Source organism: Vanacampus margaritifer, chromosome 3, assembly GCF_051991255.1.
Source record: "Vanacampus margaritifer isolate UIUO_Vmar chromosome 3, RoL_Vmar_1.0, whole genome shotgun sequence".
NCBI classification, from domain to species: domain Eukaryota; kingdom Metazoa; phylum Chordata; class Actinopteri; order Syngnathiformes; family Syngnathidae; genus Vanacampus; species Vanacampus margaritifer.
This window is the reverse complement of record NC_135434.1, coordinates 17,581,035-17,606,720: the sequence shown is the minus strand read 5'-3', so window position 1 is coordinate 17,606,720 and position 25,686 is coordinate 17,581,035. Positions and strand designations below refer to the sequence as shown.

General features: G+C 40.4%; 1 protein-coding gene across 2 annotated transcripts in view; it reads right to left on the bottom strand.

Annotated features, from left to right (window-relative positions):
* Positions 1-25,686, bottom strand: part of ebf2 (EBF transcription factor 2) — a 39,051-nt gene that overhangs the window by 3,215 nt on the left and 10,150 nt on the right. For both annotated transcript variants that reach the window (XM_077561241.1, XM_077561242.1), the window contains exons 6-9: positions 24,922-24,990; positions 3,036-3,117; positions 1,715-1,856; positions 77-207 (exon numbers count right to left, since the gene is read on the bottom strand). In XM_077561241.1, coding sequence (XP_077417367.1) covers positions 77-207; positions 1,715-1,856; positions 3,036-3,117; positions 24,922-24,990 — 424 coding nt within the window. The remainder of the gene's footprint in view (positions 1-76; positions 208-1,714; positions 1,857-3,035; positions 3,118-24,921; positions 24,991-25,686) is intronic.

Below are 25,686 nucleotides of genomic sequence, written 5' to 3'. Positions count from 1 at the left end.
TATATATGTAGAACGCATGTATAGGCCTATGTGAAATGTCAGCTATTCTAATGCAATGAGAAATGTTGACTCTTACCTCACTCCAAACTAACATGCTTCCAAACACCACCTGCAGTCCATCAAAAAAGTTCTCCCCAATGACAATGACCATGGCCCCGCCTGTAGTCCAGCCCTCACTGGGACTGATGGCTTTGATACAAGGGGTGGCTGAAAAGAAAGGCAAAACAGGAATTACTAATAATGTTTTGCTTTGTGAAAGCGTACATTTGGGGGATAAAATGTGGAAATAATGGGCATACATGTAGTATGGCCACATTCCACATATATCAGGATAAGTAAGTCAGGCCCCAATCTCCTGTTTACAATTGGTCCAGTTATAGAAGCACTCTTACTCTTTAGCCTTTAAAACCCTGGAGTGACTTCCCTCTCGCCATTTTTGACACCGTGCACGTTTTTATATGTTTTCAGCTGTGCTTTTTATTTGTTTAGTTTTTTTATTACTTACACAGCACTTTGGTGTCAACTTTTGGCACCTCTTAAAATGTGCTATATAATTAAATTGGTATGGTATGGTATGGTATGGTATGGTATGGTATGGTATGGTACGGTACGGTACGGTACGGTATGGTATGGTACTGATGATATGGTATGGTATGTCCATCCATCCATTCATCTATCCATCCATCCATCCATTTTCAAAGAGATCAAATTGTTGGTATTTTCCAATGTTAAAGAGGTACAAATATGTCCCTGCAAAGTTTGAAATCCAGATAAAATAGTGCATTAAAAAGGTTTGAATTAATTTTCACATGGATCACCTGCCTTATAAGTAAGGCATCCATTTCAACTCATGTTTAAGCTACCAAATATGGCTCTCCACTGTATAAAAGGCCACATCAGGAATAGACATCTGGCAAACCCCAAATCAATTCAATTCAATAAACGCAGATGGACATTCAATATACATTTTCCACAAAGAATGGAAGTCGGGGGGGTCCAAACAAAGAAAAACATCTGTGAATATGCAAATCCTTGGGTGACAAATTGCGAATATGCAGGGCTCGAGTGTAGTTTATAAGTTGTAATATTACGTATCACCACTAGATGGCAGATGGCTTAGTTGCACTTAAACCGAGTTTTATAGAGTAGGCCTAATCATTTTTTGTGGATTTGGAATGATATGTAGGACAATCATAGTACCTAAACAATGTTAAAATTCTGAGTGAGTTGATTTTGTGGGGGGAAAAATGCACAAAATGAGTTTGGTTATTTTATTGCTTGCTTCATAACCTTTGTTGATGTGTTTGGATTGTGGATCCTTTATACATTAAGAAATGCATGATAAAAATGAAATATGTTTCGCACATATGCTTGTATTTTGTCCATATCTAAAACAGTGCCCCCTCAATAATACTGCTGAGAAATTGTGGCCCGCTCCAACAATTAAGTTGACCATTCCTGGGCTACATTATGATATTGTCAAATAAACTGTTGCAAATAAAAATGTTGTTTTTATTATTATTATTACGTCATTATTATTATTTATTATATGAATCAAAGTATTATAACAGCATATTAATTGTCCAACGAATAAACTCAGTGTCATAACAAATCTATTTCCTACATAATTAAGAATGACAGTTGAGTAACTTAAGTGTATGTTTGTGGACAGAACCGCAGATGTAGACGTTAATGTAACACAGTCTGTTCTTACCATACTCCATAGTATTCTCCGCGGACTCGCCTGGCTCCAGTCTGCGAGCCCTCCGACCGTGTTTGGAGTTGTTGTGGACGAACATGTTGTCAGACACTGCGAGGACGTGGCCGTCCACGCTCACGGTGCTGGACAGGACCACCTGACACCGAGGAAATGAAGCATGAGTGTCTGTGCGTGACTTGGACAGCATGCTGCGAGTTACAATCTCTGGTTTCAAGTCAAGCAATTTGTTTCGGCACAGAGGTGATGCCATATGATTTCTCAGTCTGCAATGTGACATCAGTGGGAACTTGATAATATATCTGCATTCATGCACCCCTGTTTTGGGTCTCCATATGGCCTCTGCTAACTGTGTGATTCATATAGCATGCAGCAGGCTCATCATCTCTGCGTGATCCTTCAATGACACCAAACATATGGAGCAAATCTCCCTCTTTTACTGGCTGTTAAATCAGGGCATGATATATTGTGTGCCTAATTTGATCTGGACACAAAAAAGAAAGTTCAAGTAGGGTTGGGTGGAGGTCAATATTATATTATTCTATCTAATGCTCATTTAGATCTCAGATTACGCATTTTTAGAAAATCTAATCACTGTTTGACATTAAACACATGGTAATAATTTTGCACGCGAAAAAGCAATGGAAAGAAAAGGAGAGCAAAAAAAACAAAAACACATGCTTTAGGTGGTGGAAAGGGAGAGTCGCTCTAAGAAAAATAACTGTAAATTATCGATCAAGCAGCTGACTTGTGTCCAGCACAGAGCACCTTTTAACCCAGAGATGAGAGTCTTTGCGGGCTCATAACTTCTCAGCATGTGTCACATCCCAGGAGTTAAAGCAAACACGGAGGAGCGCGCAAGACGGCAGAGGGGACCGGGTTAGCCGGGAGAAACAGAATGCCAGACGGGGGTCGCTGGTGCTGAAAGATGGCAATGGAAGTGAGGCAGGAGCGTCCCCGGTGACCACTTCCTGGGTCACAGAGTGTGACCTCTTCCATCTGGAGCCAATCACTCAATTCTTGACAACTTCCTGAAACACCTCAACCTATTTCCTGCATCCCAGCAGCCTCTCTTAAACATATAAATACTTTCTTTTGTCTTTTTTTTCTGGGGAAGTCATCCTGATTGATTTCATTTTAATTCCCTCATGATAGGTTTTTGCAAATTCTTGATTGTGATTCATGTTTTGACAAATTGGACTGAATAAAAAAAAAATATCATTAAAGTGTCATGTTTTGAATAGCGATGATTTCTGCACATACGCTCATCATAACCCCTCATCCGGCAACCATGCATTTGTTTTTCATCTGCTGATACCTGAAATCTCCGCATGTCCCTGGGGTTTCCTGCCGTCTTCAGACAGTTCTGGTTGCATTTCAAAAAAAACTTCAAGAAGAACCTGAAGAGGTAAATAAAAGGACACGTGTTTGCAGAACTACAGCAAGTAAGAAATAACATGAAAAAGATCATGTACAGTATATGATTACTTTGCTCTCACAAACAACACTTGAACAGTCAAAGGAGACATTCATTATTTTCACAGACAGTCGTGGTGGGTGCGGGCTTACGTAGGCGTTGATGCAAATCTAGCTGATTATCGCTCTGACATCAATACCAGCAGTTAAGTTTATAGTCTGTTAAGTCAATGCTATTAAAGTCAAAATCAAGTGATGAGAATAAGAAGTAGAGTCCAGTGAAAAGCTTTGTTGTTTTTCAAAGTAAACTACAGACAGTGATGTATGCCGGCAGACCCGAGGGAACGCCGTATCCCACAATGCCATATTCGAACCGCCACATGGGAATGAACTGCGATACGAAGTACAGAGAACGAGGAAGGTAGTGATGGAGACCGAGGCAGTGGCATGGACATGAATTTTGTTGGCAGGTACATGTGTTTCATTATGTATGTGACTTTATTTTGAGCGGGAATTCTGTACAGAAGTGTAGGGAAAGCTGCTGATAGCCTCTCCTCCACCAAAGAAAACTAGAGAAAAAGACGGGATAAATAGGCGTGGGGGAGACTACGCAGAGACTCCAAATCCCAGGTGTACGCAGTTCGGCAACATAGCCCGCTGCCATGGCAACGCAGCTCTGCCGCAATCCCAAAGTCCCCACGCTGAGAGGCGAAGACAGCGATGCGAAAGAGAAGCTAACAACATGAACACATCCTGTAGCGCTAAAACACAGGAAGAGGAGATGCTTTGCAAGGTGAGATGCAGGGGAATTAAGTTGGGGGTGGTGGGAGGGGGGGGGGGGGCATTCTGGGTTAAAAACACATTAGTCTCACAGCGATGTACAATTAGTCACATGATGTGAGCCAAAGCAAAATAAAGTGATTTGAAACAGCAATGGGCAAATAAAACATCCTTCAGAAGTACATTCCTTCCACAGAACAACTTGCCGATGAAAAACACAGCCATTAATGCTCCAATAAAACTAACAACAATGCTGTCGAGAGTTTTTCCCCCACCCACACTGCGCTCTGTGCAAATATAATATCATCTTCAGAGAAAGTGGAAGGGGGAACTTCACTTTAGCCCCTGAGCTTCGAACACACCCATCAAATTCCAATCTCTCCTTCATTTTGTCATCTTTTACAGATAGTTCTTCAATCACTCTCTCCAACTTCCTCCCTTGTGAGAACAACTTGGTTTGCATATCTCCAGCTCCAATTTTGTATCCAGTATATATATAGGGATGTTCAAAACCACTTTTTTCCAACTCTTGTAAAGTCACAGACACTGATACCAAGAACTGATACCACTCGTACTATTGAAACATAAAATTGCCCCCCAAAAAACAATGACAATGAATATCCCAATTGAGTATTTTTCCTGAAAATTGCATGAAATTATTGGCAATTTTCTGTGCTTTCAATTTCAAATTTTTAGTTCCTGATGGTCACAAGAGAGTGGTCAATACCTGATTGATAAAATGGCCAAAAGATAGCGGCTGATACTGGTATTGGTCACCGTCGCATGTAGTAATAAGGCGGTGATGGACCCGATACCACTCATGCCTAAATATATCTTCATTTGAGCTGTTACATCAGAGGACACATTTAATATTGTTGTTGAAAGAGAGAGAGTGACAATATTTATCAGGGTTGGGCAAGTACTGATACCAGTTATAAGTATCAGTGCAGCCTTATTTTAAGGCATTGGTACTCACAACAGTAGCCAATACAAGTATCATCTGTCTTCTTGAACTAGAAATTAGAAGAATAGAAAATTGCCATTAATTTCATATAATTTTAAGGAAAATATGGTTTTCTTTAAAATTAACTGTCATTGTTTTTCGGGTGGAATGTTATGTACCAGTAGTATCGGTATTTGGTGTTGGTAACAGTGAGTTGAGTACTAAAAAACACGCACACACACACACACACACAAATAAAAACTGGTGTCGAACTTCTCTAATATTTATGCCGAAGAGATTAGGCATCCAATTTGAGAACAACATATTGGGAATCCGATTTAGGGTTGGGTTAAGTGCTAAGTTCACAGTGAGTCTGCCGCTTGATCTTTTTCATAAGCATGAGAGATCCTGTCAGTCCGGCTAATTTCTGCCTACGGGAAATTGTGATGTCAATTGTAAAAAGAAATATTGGGGCCACGGGGAAAAGAAAAAAGTAAGTAAAGTTCACCAAAGTAACGAGTGCCACTCATGTTGTCATATCGGCCAGTTCAGTCCCTAATAGAAAGATCACCTACAACCTCCGCTTTTGGACACTTTAGGAGGGCCCTTGACCTTGTTTGTTGACTTCTTCTCATCATTCATTGTTTGTATGACACCAGATGCCTCACACACAAACACATATTCACATGCGTGCATGCACACTCTAATTCATTGACACCCCCACCTTTGTTTCCCCCACCCCAACCCTTCCCAAAAAACCCATTGAGTCAACTTTTCACCCCCCTCAGTTCGAACGCACACAGCTGCAAATGCTGAAATTAAAGCGAGACATTGACGCATATATTAGCATGTATTAGCTGCTTTCCCCTGCCCACTTAACATGCAAATCTCCCAGCCCCGTCGCCTCGCACCTTCTGCCACACATTCATTTGCTGAATTATAATTAGACTAATCTTGCATAATTAATAAGAAGTCGAGGACCCTCTGTTTTTTTATATCCCCTCCTCTATTGTGGTTGCAAAAGTTTAATATTGCTGTTGTTTGTTTTTGTTTTGGTAATGTAATACACCCACACACCTCCCCATCCTCAAAGAAAGATGAAGAGGAGAACATACAAAAGAAGTGGAAGTGATCTTCATGCCATGGGGGGATTTCAGAGAAGGGGTATTTTCAAAAAGAAGTGTGTTTATGTTTATTATGTGTTTTAGCCTGCTAAGTCTTCTAGTTTGAGGAGATTGTAAGAACCTATGGTAGCATTATGACACAGAAAACGGTGAAAAAAAGTGAAAGCCAATAGGAAAAATGACAATCAATTAACAAGGAAAGTAACTAATGAAACCAAGTTCCATCTTTTTCATCTCTTCTCTGCACAGACGGACTTAAACCAGTGGACACAAAGCAAAGACAAAAGTCTTAAAGCGAGGGATCACGTTCCACACTGGAACCACAGGGAGTCTGTTTTTTTTCTTTTCTGTCTTCACTTCTACATCTCTGTTAACCCCTTTTGTCTGCATCTGTTTCAGTTCCCAAGACCAAACACGGGCCTCGCAGCATGCAGTCACTATCCAAATGGTGACAACTTGCTCAACTTAATAACAACAATCACCCTATGGAAGCCTACATGTAAATTTGCTATTCTGCTTTCCTCAGGGACGCTCCGTTTTACATTTCTGTCCATTGGCGCATCTGTTGCACATAATGGCAACCAACCATGCTTTACATATGGGCTTAATAATGAAGGGTACACCTAAGCATCACAAGACCTCCAACAAAATTTTCATAGGCATTCGTCAACACTAATGATTGTTGACATAACTGCCTTTTCACATGGACGTAAAAGAAATCACCCTCTTTGTTCGTTGTAAATGAATGTTTACCAGTTGCAGCAACTGTTGAGGCATGTGATGAAAAGGTGTTATAGAAGCCTTACTTTTTTCTACTCCTTTCTGGGGTCTTGGCTCTTTGGCTTGCGATCCCCACTCACGTTAACACGGCTCAAAGGAAATATATAACAACACTGTGCAGCGTATAGACCACCAGCAAGGTTTCACTGTGAAAAAGTGGGAGCAAAATCATGAAGCACGATATTTGTGTTAGTTAGCTGGTCACTTCCTGCTTCACGGAGGAAAACATGAAATTTTAAAATGGACAGCTGGGGCCTCACTTTTTTAATTTTTTTAATTCTACAAGCCACAAGAATATTTGTTACAGAGATTTTTTTGCAAAAAGAGTTTTAAAAAATGTATTAAAGGTTAACAGTCAATTTGTTAGCTAATACACTCCCTGTAAGTAAATAAAGCTTATCTAGGCAATGTATCAACAGCACCTTTGTCTTCGCTGTTGGCCTCTGATGATGTCCTAGGATGAAAGGAGCTTGCAAAGTTAAAGTACCAGTGGCGGAGTGGAACCATCACTTGCCTAAAGTGTAGGTTGGCGTGTGTTCGCTTCCCCACCTGGGAGACCATGTTTGTGTGTGTGTGCGTGTGTGTGTGCGTGTGTGTGTGTGTGTGTGCGTGCGTGCGTGTGTGCGTGCGTGCGTGTGTGTGTGTGTGCGTGCGTGTGTGCGTGTGTGTGTGCGTGTGTGTGCGTGTGTGTGTGTGTGTGCGTGTGTGCGTGTGTGTGTGTGTGTGTGTGTGTGTGCGTGTGTGTGTGTGTGTGTGTGTGCAAAGAGAAGGGGGAAAAAAACTCTTAGGTAAGCTTAGCGCTAGCTAGCTGGTATGATAAATATAACATGGATGGACAACACAAATGCATTTAAAACTTGACCAAAAGTGACAAAAACACCCTCGGTTCTGCCGTTGGCCAGTGTATGGTGAGGTGATGGCTTCTGGAGGTTGATGTAACTTATTTTAAATTAAAAAAGAAAACCATGGCTTGCTCGTTTTACAGCAAAATGAGTCTCTTTTTTGAGGGGCTTAGCAACATCCTATGTCTATAGACAGTAAAGGAAGAGAAAGAAATGAAACCGGGGAAAAATAGGACTATAGTAAAGACTGAGGAAGAGAGATGGAGATTTATTGATGTCCTGTATCCAGGACTATCACTCATTCAATGTCCATCCCACCTACACACACACACACACAAACTTACACACCACCCAGAAAAAAACAAAACAGTGTCCTGACATGGTGGGGGGGGGGGAATTAGGAAACCAGATGTGAAGCATTAAAACATACTGACATGCTGAGGGCCTTCCTCTGACACACTCACACACTGGGAGCACTAAGTCATACAGCAGGCCCACAAGTATGCACGTATGCATCATGCCTGTGTCACACATGAGCAAAGGCCGCATAGACCTCATGCACGTGTGTGATCGCCTGAAAGATATATAAGACCAAGCAATAAATGTACACACAATTTATGACACATTAATGTCAATTACACAGCAACGTTGTGGGAAATTAATTTTGCATCTAAGGGCTTTGGGTGAGAATTATGATCAAGTCGTGTTGACTTGAGGATATCGTCACCCCCTTAAAATAATTGACTGTCATTTTTTTTGTGGAAAAATTTTTATTATTTGCCTAAATCATCTCCTCGTTATGCAAATGTTTCTTTTTTTGTGTGTTTCCTGAAAAAACAAAACTTTCGCGATTATTTTAAGATATGTTTCACGTAAAGACACAAGTCTACAGATGGCTAGTCATGCATCAGTGTATGTATATGCATCCAATTAGTACATGTGCCCAAGCCCAACACCGGCCAAGGGGGAGGGTTGGAGATGTTTTGTTTTCCTCTGTGGGGAGAGCTATGTTTGAGGGGGCGGAGGGGGATCGGTAATAAATACCCCTGGACCTGAGTCCCCTGGCAGACTGGAAGCTAGACTGGTCACCAGGGTTAACACCCGGGGCACATGACCTTTGACACTGCTAATGGGGCACAGAAAACCCTCAATGAACTGATACACCCTCTGTCGCATACCACTACAGGACCTTTCACACCAGCCTTCCAGTCTCCCACCCCAAAAAACACACACGCACACACACACACCTCCCCTCTTTAAACATACAGCCATATCACTGGCATCAGCTTCTCACAGCCAAACTGACTCCTTGTTGTGTTTTTCTCTTTGCTCATTTGAGAGTTCTGAACAAAATAAAATGTGTGTTGTATTGACTTGGACAAGACCGTTAATGCTTGAAAGTGCCAACATGTCAACAGCATCTTGAGCTATTGAAGGCAGGTTTCCCTGAACAAATTACCAAGGCTCTTGTACATATGTAGACTCTAATTCACACCTATGGGACAATTTTGAGGCTCCAGTTAACCAAATTTGCATGTTTGGACCCACGCAGGTTTGAACTGAGGACTGTGTAAACTATTGATCACCCATGCACGACAGTGGCATCAGTCGTAAAAATCTATGAGGAAAAAAAAATACTGCACTCTATGAACAGTTGGGTTGAAAAGTGATATACAACACATGGGTCAATTTAACCCAACTTGTTGAGATGCTGAAAAAAAAAAGAAGAAGAAGAAGCATTCATTTGTACAAAACACTTGGATCAACTTAACCCAAGTAAGGGATTGGTCCATTTTTTACCCAAATTGGGTTATTTTTGACCCAACTATTTTTAGAGTGGGGAAATGAGACTGAGAAATATTAAATGCAATCTTTTTTGTATTAAAATACAAGATCTATGTTTTAAACCTGTTGTTTGAAATTCTTGGAAATTGCTTTTTTTAACCACAAAAAATAGTACACTTCATTGCATTTTTAAGTGTCTATAATTACTTAACCGTTTATTTTATTTTGATAACAATGATACACCTGTGTAATAAATGGTCTTTCACTTGTATAGCGCTTTTACAACTGCTAATGCCCTCAAAGTGCTTCACACTGACATTCACCTACTGATGGGAGAGCATCAGGAGCAAGTGGGTTCAGTATCTTGTTTAAGGACACCTCAACATAGTCACAACGACGGGGGATCGAACCCACAACCTCTGTGTTGCGAGACAATCACTCTACCACTGAGCCATGCCACCAACTAGATAGATCTTCTTTCATTATATTTCACAACTTTTTCCATATAATTAAGACCATATCAAATGGTTAGAAATGTTTAAGCTAATTTTATGAAATGCACAAAATAGAACAGAAAATGTGCCATTTTCCATTTGTTATTATTTTGCAAATATTGAGACGAGAGGAGACGACGTCATATAAGAGGATCTCTCTGCCACAAGCAGAGATGGAAAATCCAAGTCCAGAAAGTAACAAATCTGCCAAAGTTTGGCTTTAGCTACAGGTCCTTGTAATCAACCGGCAGGTAAACGAGGTCATAGAAGCACCTGTGGCTAAAGCCAAACTCTGGCAGGGTTTTTACTTTCTTGACCTGGTTTTCCCATCTCTAGCCACAAGAAACTCAGCAGACTGTCAACAAAAGGGATCATGAAGGAGGTTTCCATCCAAACGTTTCCAAGTTTTTATTTTAGTAAAAATGTGCAAAACTAACATGTGACTTACTTAATTTATCGTCCACCGCCATTTTTTGTGACCTAATATCTGCTCAAAATGTGTGACATGATGTCCATTCCTGCCATACGTTCTCACTTCCCAATTATTGATATGCTGAAAAATCCACCCCCTTCAAGCGTAAAACCCTTTATACCCTGAATTTTATGTCTTTTTTAAATAATTATTTCTTGAGCGTCCATTGTGGTTTATTTTCACAATTCTTGATTCTTGGTGAGGTGTGTATGTGGTAGCCATACTTCCTGATAAAACATTTATGTTGGGAATTTTGCCGGTTTTGTTTTCAAAATCAAAGGTCAGCGAGCTAAACGACTTCGGCATTCTCGAAGCTCCGGGTCACCCCTCGAATTGTCCGACCCACCTCTAAACTTGAGAACTGTGACAAAAGCGAACATTTTAGAGCTCTCGTCCTGATTTATAGAGCTTAGTGGTGTTGTAAAAGTTTCATGTGTAGCAGAGAGGAAAAGAAGACTGCAAGAAGAGAGCGTGAGTAAACAAGAGGAACTTGGGTGTTTCATCAAGTTACTTTGTGGTCTTACGTGCTTTTTTAATTTGACTTGAATTCAATCTGAAGTCTCCCAAGCTTAACCTAAAGAGTGCCACCACATGGGACAGCGGTCAGCCTGCCAAATAGATGGATATGAAAAAAATATTCCAAGTCTGGAGAAGATGAATTCACAACCAGGACAGGGAATAGAAGTCCCATCAGTGGGCTGACCTCTCCCAGAATGTTTGCTTCCTCCTGAGGGACAAGCATTCAAAATATACTCTCATAACTGTCAAATGGTGACATGAGGCCTCCTTTACAGCTGAACAGATTTGAACATGCCAGAAGGTCACGTGCAATACGCTAAGACTGATCGGGCTTTTTCCAGTATCAATCAGCCACTAATCAGTTTCACTGCTACCATGTGTAAATCAAAGCTTGACCCAAACATTTCTCACAGAGGATGCGTGGATCTGGGATGAATGCCGCCAAGTGAGAGGAGAGAGGAGAGAGAAGAGAAGCGACAGAAGAGGAGATGTCTTCTTAATTAGCCAGTAATGATAAGATCTGACAAACAACATCTGTTTCCTGAAAGCCAGAGAAGGGGGCGGCGTAGGGGGGGGGGGGGGGGGGGGTAAACCTGTGAAGTCTCCACAACAGGGACCTGCTTGTAAGAAAGTAAAGGGGGGAGACGTGTGAGGGAGGGAATGCCGTGTAGCGTGACACAATAGAAGAGTGGAGGATGAGGAAGAAGACAGACAGACAGGGGAGAGAAATCTGACAGGGTTGAAAGCGTCTAAAAAGCCAGGATGAGTTTGACAGACAGAGGAGAGGAAAACAGATCAAAATGAGAGGAAAGATGTGGAGGTAGACACACTGTGAGGAGCTGTGCTGGATAATGGTCCTGCAGGGAGGTAGAGGAACGTGTGAAGAGACGGGAATGGAATCGTTCAGAGGTCCAAGGTGCTGTAATTTACTGTCTGTGGCTAATACGCAACAAATGTGCGCAGGCCGGGACCACGAGAGGAAAAGAGGAGTCGAGCGCCGGTCGAGCCTGCTGGGTGTTGCTGGGGGGGCACGCCAACTTTTGGGGCTCACAGCATGCCTGCTGGGAGCCTGTCAGCAGTCACATGCCCCCCTGCCCTCAGCGCTGACAGATTCATCAGGGCCGCTACCAACACATGCACACGCCCAAAAGTTTATTGTGACATTGAAAGAGTTAAATCCGGACTCCTATTTTGCTTCTCCTCCTTGAGGAGGGTTACACAACATCTGCTGCGTGAATGATGAAACACAAGACAGACCATTAGAGCGCACCAATAATCATTTTAGGCTTATTTGCTGCATTCTGTCCCCCCAAAAAATGGCAGCATGATGTAATCTGCAACCAAATAGATCTCAGTCACTAAAGTCAAAGTCCCAGTAGACTTTGAATACACACTTTAGAACAAACACAAAAATGGGAACTACACTGTAAAAAGAGAATTGTTGACCAACTGAATTTAATTACTTCAAGTATCACCCGATTAAATTAAGTCAATCCAAAATTAATATATTAATGATTAACTTCAATCAAGTGTGTGTTACCATTTGAGGCAATTCAGTTAAATTGGTCAACAATTTTCTTTTTAGTCTTAAGTTGGTTCTACAATTCTCTTTAATATTTTCTGTTTTATCATATGAATTAACATCTGAATTAAAGTTATGCCTTTGATTAGTTATAGGTTATTAGGAATATTTTGTTTTATATTTTATTTTATGAATTAAACGCAAACAATTCATAAGCTAAAAAAATCTTTAGAGCTAACAATACAATTGTGGGGCTGTCAAAGTTAAAGCGTTAACTCAATTATTAATCACAAAAAATGATCACATTAATCATGTATTAACGCAGATTAATCACACTATTAATTATGACTGCAGATAATCCTTTATCTTGACAGTGGATGGTTGAGTTTGAGCAATAAACATAACTACATGCTTTAAAGTAAAACATTTAATAAATGTTTGCGTATAATATTGAGAACATTTGTTTATTTCATAATATTGGGGTCATTTTTTCCCCATTTTAAATTATGCAAGTAACTGATTAGGAAAAGAGGAAGATGAGATTGTGCAGTGGATCAAAAAATGCTGAAGACGTCCACATAACATTAAATGTAGAAAGAATTAACACATAACCGATGCATTCCAAATTTTGCGGACAAAAAATGTTGATAAAAAGTCAGTGTAATTGATTAATCATGATTAATCAAAGTTCTAAAATGTGATTAATTTGATTTAAAAAAAATGTTTCACAGCTCTTGTAATCAGTCAATAAAAAATAAGTGTTCAGTGATTTCAGTATATATTTTTTATTTTATGGTTTTGTTTTTGAGCAATCCTTTCTGGCCAACAGGAATCCTGAAGATAAAACTGTTTTTTTTTTTTTAAATTAAAGTGCAAATATTAGCATTCCTGAATGTTTTCTTTAAATGTGAAATCCAACTCCTGAGAGATTTAGTCTGTCCAGATTGCAGCGAAACAGACAAACAAACAAACTTGGGAGGCTTGCCGGGTCTGCGTAGCACCAGGGGGCATTGTTAAGTCATTAGTGAAATTTAAGACCTTTGCACAGGAGGATGACCAGGCTCCGTCGCACGCGCGCGCACGCACACACACACACACTCCAACAAGACTTGTGTCAAACTAAAGAAAACTGTTCTTGTTTCAATAATATCACTGTTAACTGGCCTATGACTTGGCAAAACACACACACGAGCCTGATTACGCTACATGTATGTCACAAGCTGCTTACAAAATAAATGGAGATGCTGAGAATTTAGCTTGAAAGTCAAACCCACAGAAAGGAAAGTCACATACACACGCACGCTCACTTGCTGGCAATCTGAAGTGCCCTCTAAAATCACTAATCTGCCCTTTTCTGATCCTCACAGAACCCCTCTCCCTCCTAGTTAATCTCAACACAGCTCAAGCAACTCTGGAAGCTCCACTTCATTCATGGAATATATATATTTGCACAATATCAGTGGTGGGAAGTTCCAAAAATTGTTTTCATTTTAACAGTATTCAATTACATTTTACAGGCATCTGTTCTTTAGGTGAGTTAGAATTTATTTTCTTAGCAACTTTTTACTTTTACTCCCTACATTTGGAAATGAAAAATTTGTACTTTCTACTCCTTTATTTGTAAAAGCACTCATTGCTTTTTCTAACTCAACAGCACAGTGCAAAAAATAAAAATTAAAATTAAAATTAAAATTAAGGAACATTAACCAGGGAGCAACAGATTTGGAGAGTAACATATTCCTCATTCATGGCCTCATTCAAGACAATTATTTAATTTTTTTGGACACAAGAATGACTTGTGGCAAATGTGTTGTGTCTTGTGCCAGTCAAAAAAACACCAGGTTGGAGTGTTCATCAAAATTCTCTGTATAATGTATAAAAACATACAAGTAAGTGTAGTTTTTCAGTTCAGCAAAACTATGAGTGCATGTTTTGCTTTTTTTTTTGTTTAATATAAAAGTCGAGGCAATGCTAACTAGTTCTTAATTTAAAAAAACAACATACAAAACATGATATTATTATTTTCTTTCAGTATGAGCACTATCTGTGTTAATAAAAAGAGGAAAATCATTTACATTGTTTTCAAGTTTCAAGTTGTCAGGTTATCAAAATGGGTATTATTATATCAGTGTTGCCTCAGTAAACGTGAAAAACTAACTTAGTTACTTTATTGATTGCTTGCTTTTTAAAGTAACTAAGTTGAAATACAAGTTATTTTCCATTTCTTATGTGTTCTATAATGTATAATTACTAGCTTAGTGACTTTAGTGAGTATTGTAGTGTCCTCCTGTATTTTGTTATTCATTAACTAGTAGTTTTACAATATAATACATGCATGAGGGAGGCACCGTGGCCGAGAATAGAATGGACTGCTATTTATATAGTGATTTTTTTAGCTGTAGTGCCCAAAGCGCTTCACATAGCCTCTCATTCACCCATTCAGACACCAGTAGTCGGCTGCTGCCACGTCCGCTGGGAGCAAATCGGGGTTCAGTGCCTTGCCCAAGGACACTTTGACATGGTCACCAGGGAGAGGATCGAACCCACAACCTCACAGATGGGCGCCGACCACTCTACCACTGAGCCACGCCGCCACAAGAAATGCGTGCTGTTTAATTTATTTAATATATATTTATATATTTAATTTAGTTTGTTATTAAAAGAGTAACTGTAGTCTGATTACATGACTGAAATAGGTATTGTATTAGATTAATTGTTACGCGGCATCACTGTATAGAATTCACTATCAAATGTGTGAACTTTTGAATTTTGTACAAAAGCACTACATTTCAGAATCTGTACTCTTTTTTTTCTTTTTAAGTGTTGAGTCTGTACTTTTACCAGAGTTTTTCTCAAACAACTATTTGCACATCTACTTGTGTACACAGTCCGAATAGTTTTGCCATCTCTGCACAGCATCAATTACAGTTTTCTTTTGAATGTAGGTGATAACATGCCGTGTTTTGGAGAGGATCTCAAAGTGGAATTTTTCCAAAGCAGCATCATATTTTTTTCATTGTAAATGGTAAAACAGCCTGTAAAAAAAATTTGATCGGGCATGTGCGTGTGTAGTGTCCAGTCTGGGCATATGCATGCAAGCGTGACACAACTACAGCCACGGAGTTTCTTGTTTTGATGGTTTCCTCATTGCAGCTACATTTACTGAACCACTACAAAAACAATCCGAATCACATTATTTTCTGTACTTATATCAAGTCTAACACACTCTTGAGCTTGACATAAAGGTCCGTACACTGTTAGCAGTCTGACTCTGACCGAGGCTCTCAGACAGTACCTGTCAAAAAAAAAGTGATTTTTGTGGACCATGCATGGTCTCTCCCTGTCTGTCTTTGTCTCCTTCTTCCCTTTGCATCGCCCCCAGGGAGGAGGCATCCCATGGTCCTGTGCCAGCTGCTCAGTGGTCCAGCCTGCGCGAGCGAGGTGGTGTGCACTGGAGCCTCAGGGCCCTGTCGCCAGGCTGAACCCCCCCCCCTTCCTGCCCCAACACCCCCACCCCACTCACCAACCCTTGTCTGATGGACTTACTGACAGGGGGTGTGAAGAGAGTGTCCATGGTTCGACCACCAGGGAGAGACCGTGACAGTGGACCGGAGGGACCAGTGGACCTGACTTTATATGTGCATAGAAATTGATATGTGTTTTTGTGTTCTGCTACCAACATTGTAAGCCAAGTATAAAATACTCAGACATAATTAGAAAGATACTGTATGACTACAAACCGACTGAACAACAAGTTCCGTTCAAATGTAATGGACTTTTTTTCTCGATTCTTGCCAGATACTGCACACCATGTTTGGTGAAAATCAGCGCAGCAGTTTTTATGTAATCCGACCAGCAGATAAACACACACACACTAATGATGGGGAAAACAAGACCTCCATAGTGGAGGTAAAAATACTTTTTCCATGAACTATTTTTAAATTCTCCTGTGAGTAATACAATGAATAGCTGAGATGCCAAATATACAACAGACATAAATTCAACAGAGTATGTATCTCTTGATTGTTTATGGTGCCGTTACAAAAAAACTGTAACAAGGGGCATGATATTTGAAAACATATTTGCTCTTTCGCAGCAGCTGTAACTTCAATTGGATGTGAATCTGAAGTGTCAGCAAAAACTTGTTCCGTTGTAAAAAGCTCATATTCATAAAAGGAAAATGGAAATGTACATTGACTGTAGTCTTGCAGTTAATTACTATTAAAGTCTTACATTACATTTTCACTTAACTTGGCGTGTTTTATTAGTGTGTTTTAGTACTAGGATGGAATAACTGCGGAGGAAAAATAAGGTGTATGTAAAATCAATGAAAAAAAGATGACTCGTCTTCTTGCGAGACATCAGACTGTATAGTGAAGCCAGTTGTGCTGACTGCTATCATTAAAGGGATACTTGACTCATTGTGCCATTTTCAGTATTAAAAAGTTAATATTTTGTCCAGAAATAACTCAATGATTTCATTATTTTTCATGTAAAATAACTTAAAACATGTTTTTTAAACTTGCTGTCGACTGAAGATGACATCACCTGTGCTGAGAAAATAGGTAACGACCAGTCACAGCTCACCAGTTTTCTGGGTTTGGTCAGCAAACTGAACCATGATTGGTCGCTACTTGTTTCCTCAGCACAAATTATGTCATCTTACCACTAGTACAAGGTGCTTCGTCTCAATATGTCACTATATATGTAACTTATATCTCAATTAGGGGTGTCAGGCAATTAACATTTTTGAATTGTAGTTAATCGCATGACTTCAATAGTTAACTCACGATTAATCGCAAATTTTATATCTGTTCTAAATGTACAAATACAATACATGAATAATGTAAAAATAAAATATATTTTCTCAAAGTTTTCATACTCTTGTTAACATAAGTGGGAAAAAATGTTAAACTATTAGAAATATGTCTGCATCTTTTAGACATCTATACAGTAATTTCATAATAATTCATAAAATTGAGGTAAAACTAATGAGATGTACTCTACTGTAAAAATAGTGTAATATTGATTTGTGTTGAGGTCATTTAATTGCCACTAGATGGCATAATTGCATTTGTAAGACGTTGGTGACCGCTCAGTGCATTTTCCTTTTCATACTAAGAGCGAACTAATCTTTAACATGAAGTAAATAGTGAAATTCTGCACATTTTTAAAGTTGTATAAAACAACTTGACCCCAGTCTTCACAAATATATGCATTATTATTAAATTTATTACTGCAAAATTTTGACGTGGACGTGTCTGCTGCGTTGCGACTGGAATTCCCCCAGTACAGGCTGTCCAAGTAAGGGGCAGTCATTAATCGCGTGTTAAAAAAATTGTGGCGTTAAAAAAACTTTAAATTAACTCAAAATGACTGCAGTAATTTTTACACCCCTAATCTCAATAGCTGTTGATGATATGAAGACCAAACTTTTTTCTGGAAAATTAATTATCATAAGTTTATGCAGCAAACATTTGAACACAAAAATCCAAGAATCAAATTTTATGAAACTTTTCACAAATGTTCAATATGCAAACCCAATTCCGAATTCCATTTCTTGCCAGACTCGAACATGCATATCGGGATTGTTGGTTATCTAGGTCTCAGTTATCCGAGTCTTCAGATCATCCACTGATGTTGAAACGCTTTCTATTTCCTAGTAAAATACATTTTAATAAGAGGCAGATTGGTGGAGATGGCATTTTACACAAAAAGCTGAAACCTTGATTGGGATGTAAAAAAGGTCTGACAAAAACCACCGCAGCAACAAAAAAAAAACTGGCAATTTTACTTTTTCAACTAAATCAATTATATTTTGCTATGTTTTCCAGTTAGCGAGATTTTGTAAAGTGACATATTGAGATGAAACACCCTGTACTTTTGATACATAAAATTTCCCAAAATGACAGATAATTTTAAAGACAACAATTGAATTTTTTCCTTAAAATTGCATGAAATTAAGGTCAGTTTTCCATTCTGCTAAGCTCTAGTTCCTGATCGTAAAACAGCCACAAAAGGGTGGCTGAGTACTGATACATTGAAATAAGACCTGGTATTGATACCAATAATGATTGATTTGTATACTTGTGTGGCTGCTAATAATGTTAAATTTACTGTACATCACCTAGACAGTTGACTCTAGAACAGAATCATGCGATTAAAATAATGTTTTGTATGGTGTTCATCTTCCAAAGTTCTATTTCGCTGTCTCTCTAAATTGGAAGTTACCACAGAGATTGCAGTAGGAAGAGCTACGAGAACATGTTAAAGTGACTACAGGACAAGCAATCCCTTACAATGAAATTGTTGTCTCACACATTCAGCTTTGGCGTGCTTGTACTATGACGACCTCACAGGACATTGTAGCACATCAGTTTACATCTGGGAAATGGGAGGAATGTGACCTCCGACACAGTCCAAAACTGTTGCTACATTTATTCTTTGGATGAAAGTTTAATGTTCTTTCCCAAAGAATGATTGTATTTTCCTTTGACATGGAAGCAAGCGAGCGTTCAGAAAGCCGTGTCCCCCACTGTTCCGAGCCCAGGGGTACGCCATCATGGCTGCTGAGAAAACAGCCGGGTTCAGAAGCAACGCCCTTCATCACGCATAGTTTGTTTTTTAAATGGGCTTAAGTCGGCCGTGCTCAAGCAGGTGGAGCCACGACCATTGAAACAGATGGTCTCCGAGACACCGCCACACATTTACATATAACAATAAGTGATATCTGAATAGTTTTTTGTCAAACTACCCAGACAGTGTTAATCCATTCAAAGAAATGTTGGCTACAGATTTACCGCACCAACCAAAGAGATTTACGTTTAGATTATGACCGCATACCCATGATTTTACAAACAATATCAGCATTAATAAACATTCCACTTGGGTATTTTGTCAAAGAGATGAATGGTGTAGAAAAATAGAGCTGGACTAGTTGGAAACACACATGGTGTTGCGTGTACATAACTAGAACTAGAAGACAACAAATGGATCAATACAAGCCACAAGGCAAGATTAAGACTAATGGATTCCACTCGCAGTCCAGCATCTGAAGTCAAACCATGACACACACAATGACTGCTCAACGAGGAAAGCAAAAACCTTAAACAAGCACAAATATCCCTCCAAAAATCAACCCCTGTTGTATACCATTTTTCTCACTATTAAAATGTAGACTTAGAAATTTGCTGACCTTACATGAGCTTTGGTGAGCTTGTTTTGAGTCTGGGGGAGGATACAACAATATTGACAGCATTGGAAAATTCCTATTGATTATTCTTCTTTTCTCGGAGTGCCGGCTTGTTAAAAAAGACCGCTCTTAGAAACACGATCAATTAGTGAGATAGTGCTTGCCATTGATCACCCTCCCACCCCCACAGCACAAGGCCGCTGCCTCGCAATGGATCCCTGCACACACTCCTTATGACCAACTATTGATCTCCGCTTCTTAGCCCAATATAAAAGCAGCCAGTGAATGCTGACCTCTCCGATCCAAAGCACACAGTCCTTTCTTACTAATACTAATACTGACATCTGCTTGTCTCCATTGTAAAGCCACCGGGGCAGTCATAAATGCAAAGGTCAGCTTGGGCTCACAAGCAATATAACTTCTAGCTCAGAGGTCATCACACCAATAATGCTACCATTAAAAAAATCTTAGCGGGTTAATTCCAAGCAACCTTTCAATGGATGATCGAAAAATATCAGCATGATACTTTTTACTGCTGGGGGCATCTTTTTCATGATAAAAATTATGAGGAAGTAAAACTTTCACTATCAACCTTTCTATCAATCATCTGAAGGTTCCGTGCCAAAAGCAACTGGTCTTCATCCATCTTGAACGAAGCACTGGTTCTTGCTATTGTGCTACTATGCTTCCTTCTGTGACGACTAAGTGTTGGTTTCATGCCAAGCATATCTTTTAGAATTGTAGTCAAAAGTTTAGCTTTTGTTTTATTGCCCTGCAAATGCTTTTAGGAGACCTTAGGATTTTGGCAAATCGTAGACGAGGCGAGATGTTTTTCTTTGGAAGAAAAATCGAAGGAAGATTTATGTTTAGCTGCAACTGGGACTTTCGTTGAAGTGAAAGGGATTATGACATGAACACTTCCAAATACCGGTCACTTTTGGCCCTGAACATTCAGATGTCAGCTCGCGAAAGATGAAGATGAATTTCACCACAAGCATTCAAAACAACAAATTAATGACTACACCAGAATAAGACTTTTCAATGGTCAAAAGCCAGCCAATTAAGTCCTGACCAGAATCAGTTTGAATTGGGGGTCTTAATCGGGCTGCGTACAAAAAAAAAAAAAAACGCAATATCAGACTTTTTGGGAGCTCTTTTGCAAGAAAGTGTGGTCCAATATAGTCAAATATTCTAAGTCCGCTTGCCACACAAAAAACTGCTGTCATTTAAAGGGGAAGTCAACCGCAAAAGTTTATTTACGATAATAATATGTTCTATGCAGCCCCACTAGTCTTAACACGACATTCTGATTAATATTGGGTTTGTGGAATATTAGTTAAGCACCAAAATCCACGTTTTTAATCCATGTCAGGGGGCGGCCATTTTGCCCCTTGCTGTTGGTTGAAAACGACATCACAGGCTCAGGAAATGACCAAACTTGAATGTCACATGACCAAACAGAAAAAAATTGAGCTGTGATTGGTTTTAGTCGTTACCTGAGCAACTGTGATGTCATTTTGCAGCAACTGGCAAAATGGCCGCCCCATCCGATGGATAAAAACAGGTGGATTTTGCTGCTTCGCTCACATTCCACAAATGCGATATTAATCAGAATGCCATGTTTAGACTAGTACATACATAATATTAATGTAAATAAAACTAAAAGGTGTTTTAATTAACAATGTATTTTTGCACACCTGCTCAACCAATATCCTTTTGTTATACTCTCCAACAGATCTGAGAGGGATTCTTCCAATTTCCCTTGGTGATTTATGTACATTTTTCAAGTTTTGAAATAATCTATGATCGTCTCGTATTATATAGGCTATGCAATAGAATCAGGCATTTAACAAGCATCTGTTCTGTTTCTTTGTCCACTGTGCAGTCTCTTACATAAGGAGCCCAAACCTTGCAGTCAATTAAAAAAAAAAAAGATGAAGCATGATTATTTTTTCGAACACACAGAGTGAAAGAAGTGTTAGCAAGGATTTATGGTGATGTGCCCCAAGGAGTCAATCTATCTATCTGATTATCGATCAGCTGTCGGACCAATCACTGAGCAACACTGTCTATCAGTCAAAGCTAAGTGCTGCTCTCCAAACAGAGACGTCACACCGAGCCGAGAAGCGCAAAGAAGAGTTAGGCCGAGTTTAGGTTAGACAATTGTAAAACTATTAGACACAGCAGGCAGCGGCCTATTAAATCATCTTCTCCCTTGAACAACATGAGAGTCATCTCTTTGTGCCCTCTTCCCTCCACCCTCCATCCATCCTTTCAGCCCTCCTTATGGATCAGCTGTGATCTCTTTCTCCTTTCACTCAACTCGGGATTAGGGAGAGAAGGGGGCGGGAGGTGAGGCGGCAGCAGGAGAAGGGGGAGAGGGAAAACTGAAACAATATGGAAAGGAGATTAGAAAAGTGGGGGTTAGGGCCATTTGGGGAATTGCAAACTACCTTGTGCTTGGGTAGGTGTCCGAATGACACTGCCTAATTATGGCAAAATTAGACATGCCAGCGGAGGAGGGAGGGGTGTTTACTGAGATGCTTACTCAATGGAAAAAAGAAAGGGAGTTAGGTAATGGAGGGTGAAGTGGTATGTAAGAGCATGTTGGGGTGCAGGAGATAAGAAGCGGGGTTGGGAGAAGGCGAAAACACGGGGAAGCGAGGAAGAAAAGGATGGAAAGCATCATGGGCAGTGGACGTGAGCGGGCCCCTGCGCGCTGCATGTTAATTGGAGAACAGGTGTTGGGGCTGGGAGCAGGAGGCTGATTACTGGAACCACGGAAACACACACACACACACACCCCTTCCCACAAGAACACACACACATGAATAATTTAAGATCCAAGCGGTGACTGGGGAAAAAGGTCAAAGTAGGGGTCACTGAGACACATATACAATTGCACATACATTCATATACATAAATAAACGTGCGAGGTTCCAAAAACATACCTCTATTTCTGTGCATGCACACACTCCCAAAATTCACACACCTTTTTTTTTTTTCACCAAGCGCGCGATGTGCAGACATACAGCGGAATGAGAAAATGCGCATACGTGGAAATAAAATGGCCCACAGCAAATTCTCTTGGCTTATCAGAAATTAACTAGCTCCTAATGGGCTGCTCCCAAAGGAGCGGATTTGCAGGCTGGGCAAGAGGGAGAGACCCCCACCAGGATGGGATGCGCCCCGTGCGATTAGAAAGGAGCAGAGGTCAACGATTCGGCTTAAATCAGTCACAAAATCCAGCAGTGGAAATACTGTAGACATGATTTGCTCTCTCCGCAGAAGGCTGTGGAGTTACTTAAATAGAGGTTTAAGGCATGTAAGGAGGAAGTGTATAAGGGATGGGACATGGAGAGAATAATGTGCAAATGAGAAAAGCAGCTGCTCCGAGGCATTCTGGGAACACTGAAAAGACAACAGCCTAGTTTTTCCATGATATGAAAAATATCCTGAGCAGAACTCCTATGAGACACACTGTCAACAGGCAGCCAGCTTGAACTGAGAAGGGGAAGAAAAGGGCCCTTGACAGAAACGAAGTGAGTGTTTTCTTCACAATTGTTATGAAAGTGGGACTGAAGGGAAGACGGAAGGAGACGAGGTGCGGCAGGAGGGAGAGCCAATGAAGGTTGCGGCTATGACATCACAAGCAAAGTATTCCCGCTTATGACCATTCATCACTCTGTTGACAGAGCCCGTGAAAACCTAAAATCGCTCGGATGTGAGGGCCTTCACACACTCTGATTACTGCGGTGGTTAAAGTGTGATAAGTAGCGGTCAGGGTGAACATTGACGACATGTGTGAGCCTGCATGCAGATATGAAACATACACATGCTTCTCATATGAAGATTAATGTGTGTTGGGGGGGGGGGGGGGGTCTCAGGTGCAAACGGTCCTAAGTAGGTTGAGAACTGAACAGACGTTGGTAATAATTTTACACTAACTGGACACTTTATTAGGTACACATGCACAAGCTAGTGAGCTCCAATGCGAGTGCTGTATCAAAAAAAAAGAGCTCATTTTGGGTAGACATTGTACAGAAATAGATGTTTAACACTCTTCTCGGCATGAAAACTTTTTTTTTTGCAGGACGTCTGCCACGCTTAACTACGGGGTACAGTGGTGCCTTCAAATACGGGTTTCATTTATTGCTCTAACTCAAAGCATGTGTATCTCAAATCATCTTTTCCCATTGAAATGAATGGAAATGACATTAGTCCATTCCACAGCAAAAAAATAAATAAAAAATTGGAGTGTCGTTTGGTGTGGGAAAAATCACCTTCCACATTATTGTTCTTTATGAAAACACAGAGCAGTGGTGTAATTAGATTTATTTATTATTTTAATTTAAAAAATAATCAATCAGTTCGGATAATGGATAGATAACTTGTTTTTGTCACACAGAATTAATTGAGTGGCCAATGTGCTTCTGCATCTGGTGTGCCCTTTTGGGCCACCTTGGGCAGTATAAGAGACAGACAGACAGAATACTGACTTTAAAGTGAGAAATGTAAAGTGAGAATTCTGACATTATTTTCAGAATTCTGACTTTAAAGTGAGAATAATAGTAGCACTAATAAAGTCATCATTCTCACTTTAAATAGAATAAAGTCAGAATTCTCACCTTACAAATCTCGCTTTAAAGTAAGAATCCGGCCAAACTTTTTTCTCTCTCTCTTAACTGGCCCTATTCCTCTTCCGTAGTTTTCTTTGCGGAATTATTGAACATTTAATTAAAAGTAGATGTATTGGAAACACACCTTATAGATGCTATTTAGAGCACTTAGCTAGCTAACTGAAAGGTTGAGCTACTGCATGTGGTTGTTTTAAATACACAAGGTGTAATTGCCTTGGATTTATGTTTAGTTTGACAATGAAATGGAACTGGGAGTGTTAATAAACCGCTTGAGGCCTCTTTTGACAGAATCATACGTTACTTACCAAACTGCTGCTAATTGTGAAGCGAGTTGAATTGAGTTCACTGCCATCATACAACGCTTGCATATCGAGTCTGTGCTCAAAAGTCAAAGCTCGTATCTCAAGTCAGTTATATCCCAAGGCATCACAGTAGTGGAATTGTATTTATAGGCACTATGCAATAGTCACCTTGCCTTGACAGATGGCACTAACTGACATGGCCAAAAGCACTGCTTCTAATATGACAAATAAACTTGCACAAATACATCAACATCCGCGGTTTCATCCATCCAGTACAAGTTTTACAAGAGTGGAAATGCAACGAGTGTGTTTGCGAGTGGTTAGATTCAACCAAAAGCGCAATCTTTGGTAAGCATGAGTCAGTGCTTTGTGTACTGTATCGCAGCTCCTTACCTGTCAATGATGACTGGGTCAGAGGGCGTCTCATTTCGGTTACCGCAACTCTTCTTCTCACAACAGCGGCTGAGTGGGCAATTAAAGGGACAGAAAAGACAACAAGAGGGAAAAGTCAGCCAGGAAAATAAGCAATTTAAACTGGAGGAGCCCTCATTTGTCCACAGGCCCGGACTCTGCAGTCCACCAACATCCAGCAGAACACAAAGGAGGCATGAGAGGGGAGGGCAAGAGGGGACAAAAGAATAGAAGAGGAAGAAAAGGTACAACAACACACCCTACAAAACAGTGAGAGACCATTCAAAAGTGAAAAGGCAGCCAGCCAATCTGTCACATTGATTCCGAAATCAAATTCAACCCCCACGCACACGCACACACAAATACAACCATTCGTCAGCAGTCCTGTCCGAGGAGCCTGCTGGTCACCCCCCATCAACACCCCCCCTCAGCCCCGAAGTCCCCTCCACTGCATAACAAAAGTGCCCCCACCCTTTACCATCTGCCACCCCTACACCTCGCCTCAACCCTCTCGTGTCCCAGCTTGGCCCTGCCCTGCCCCCCTCCGCCCCCCTGTCAGACGGCCTCACTCCCCAGCTGTGACGCTTGCCCTCTGCCTCTTCGGCTCTGTTATTAGCCAGCTGTGAGTCACATTCGGGCATCTGCTGGCTACACAATGGCAGAGCCGGCTCCATCTCAGACCCCCATCCTTTCCCTGCTGCTGCCCTCCAACTCCGGGTCACTGGCCCACTCACCGTTCCTCTTCCT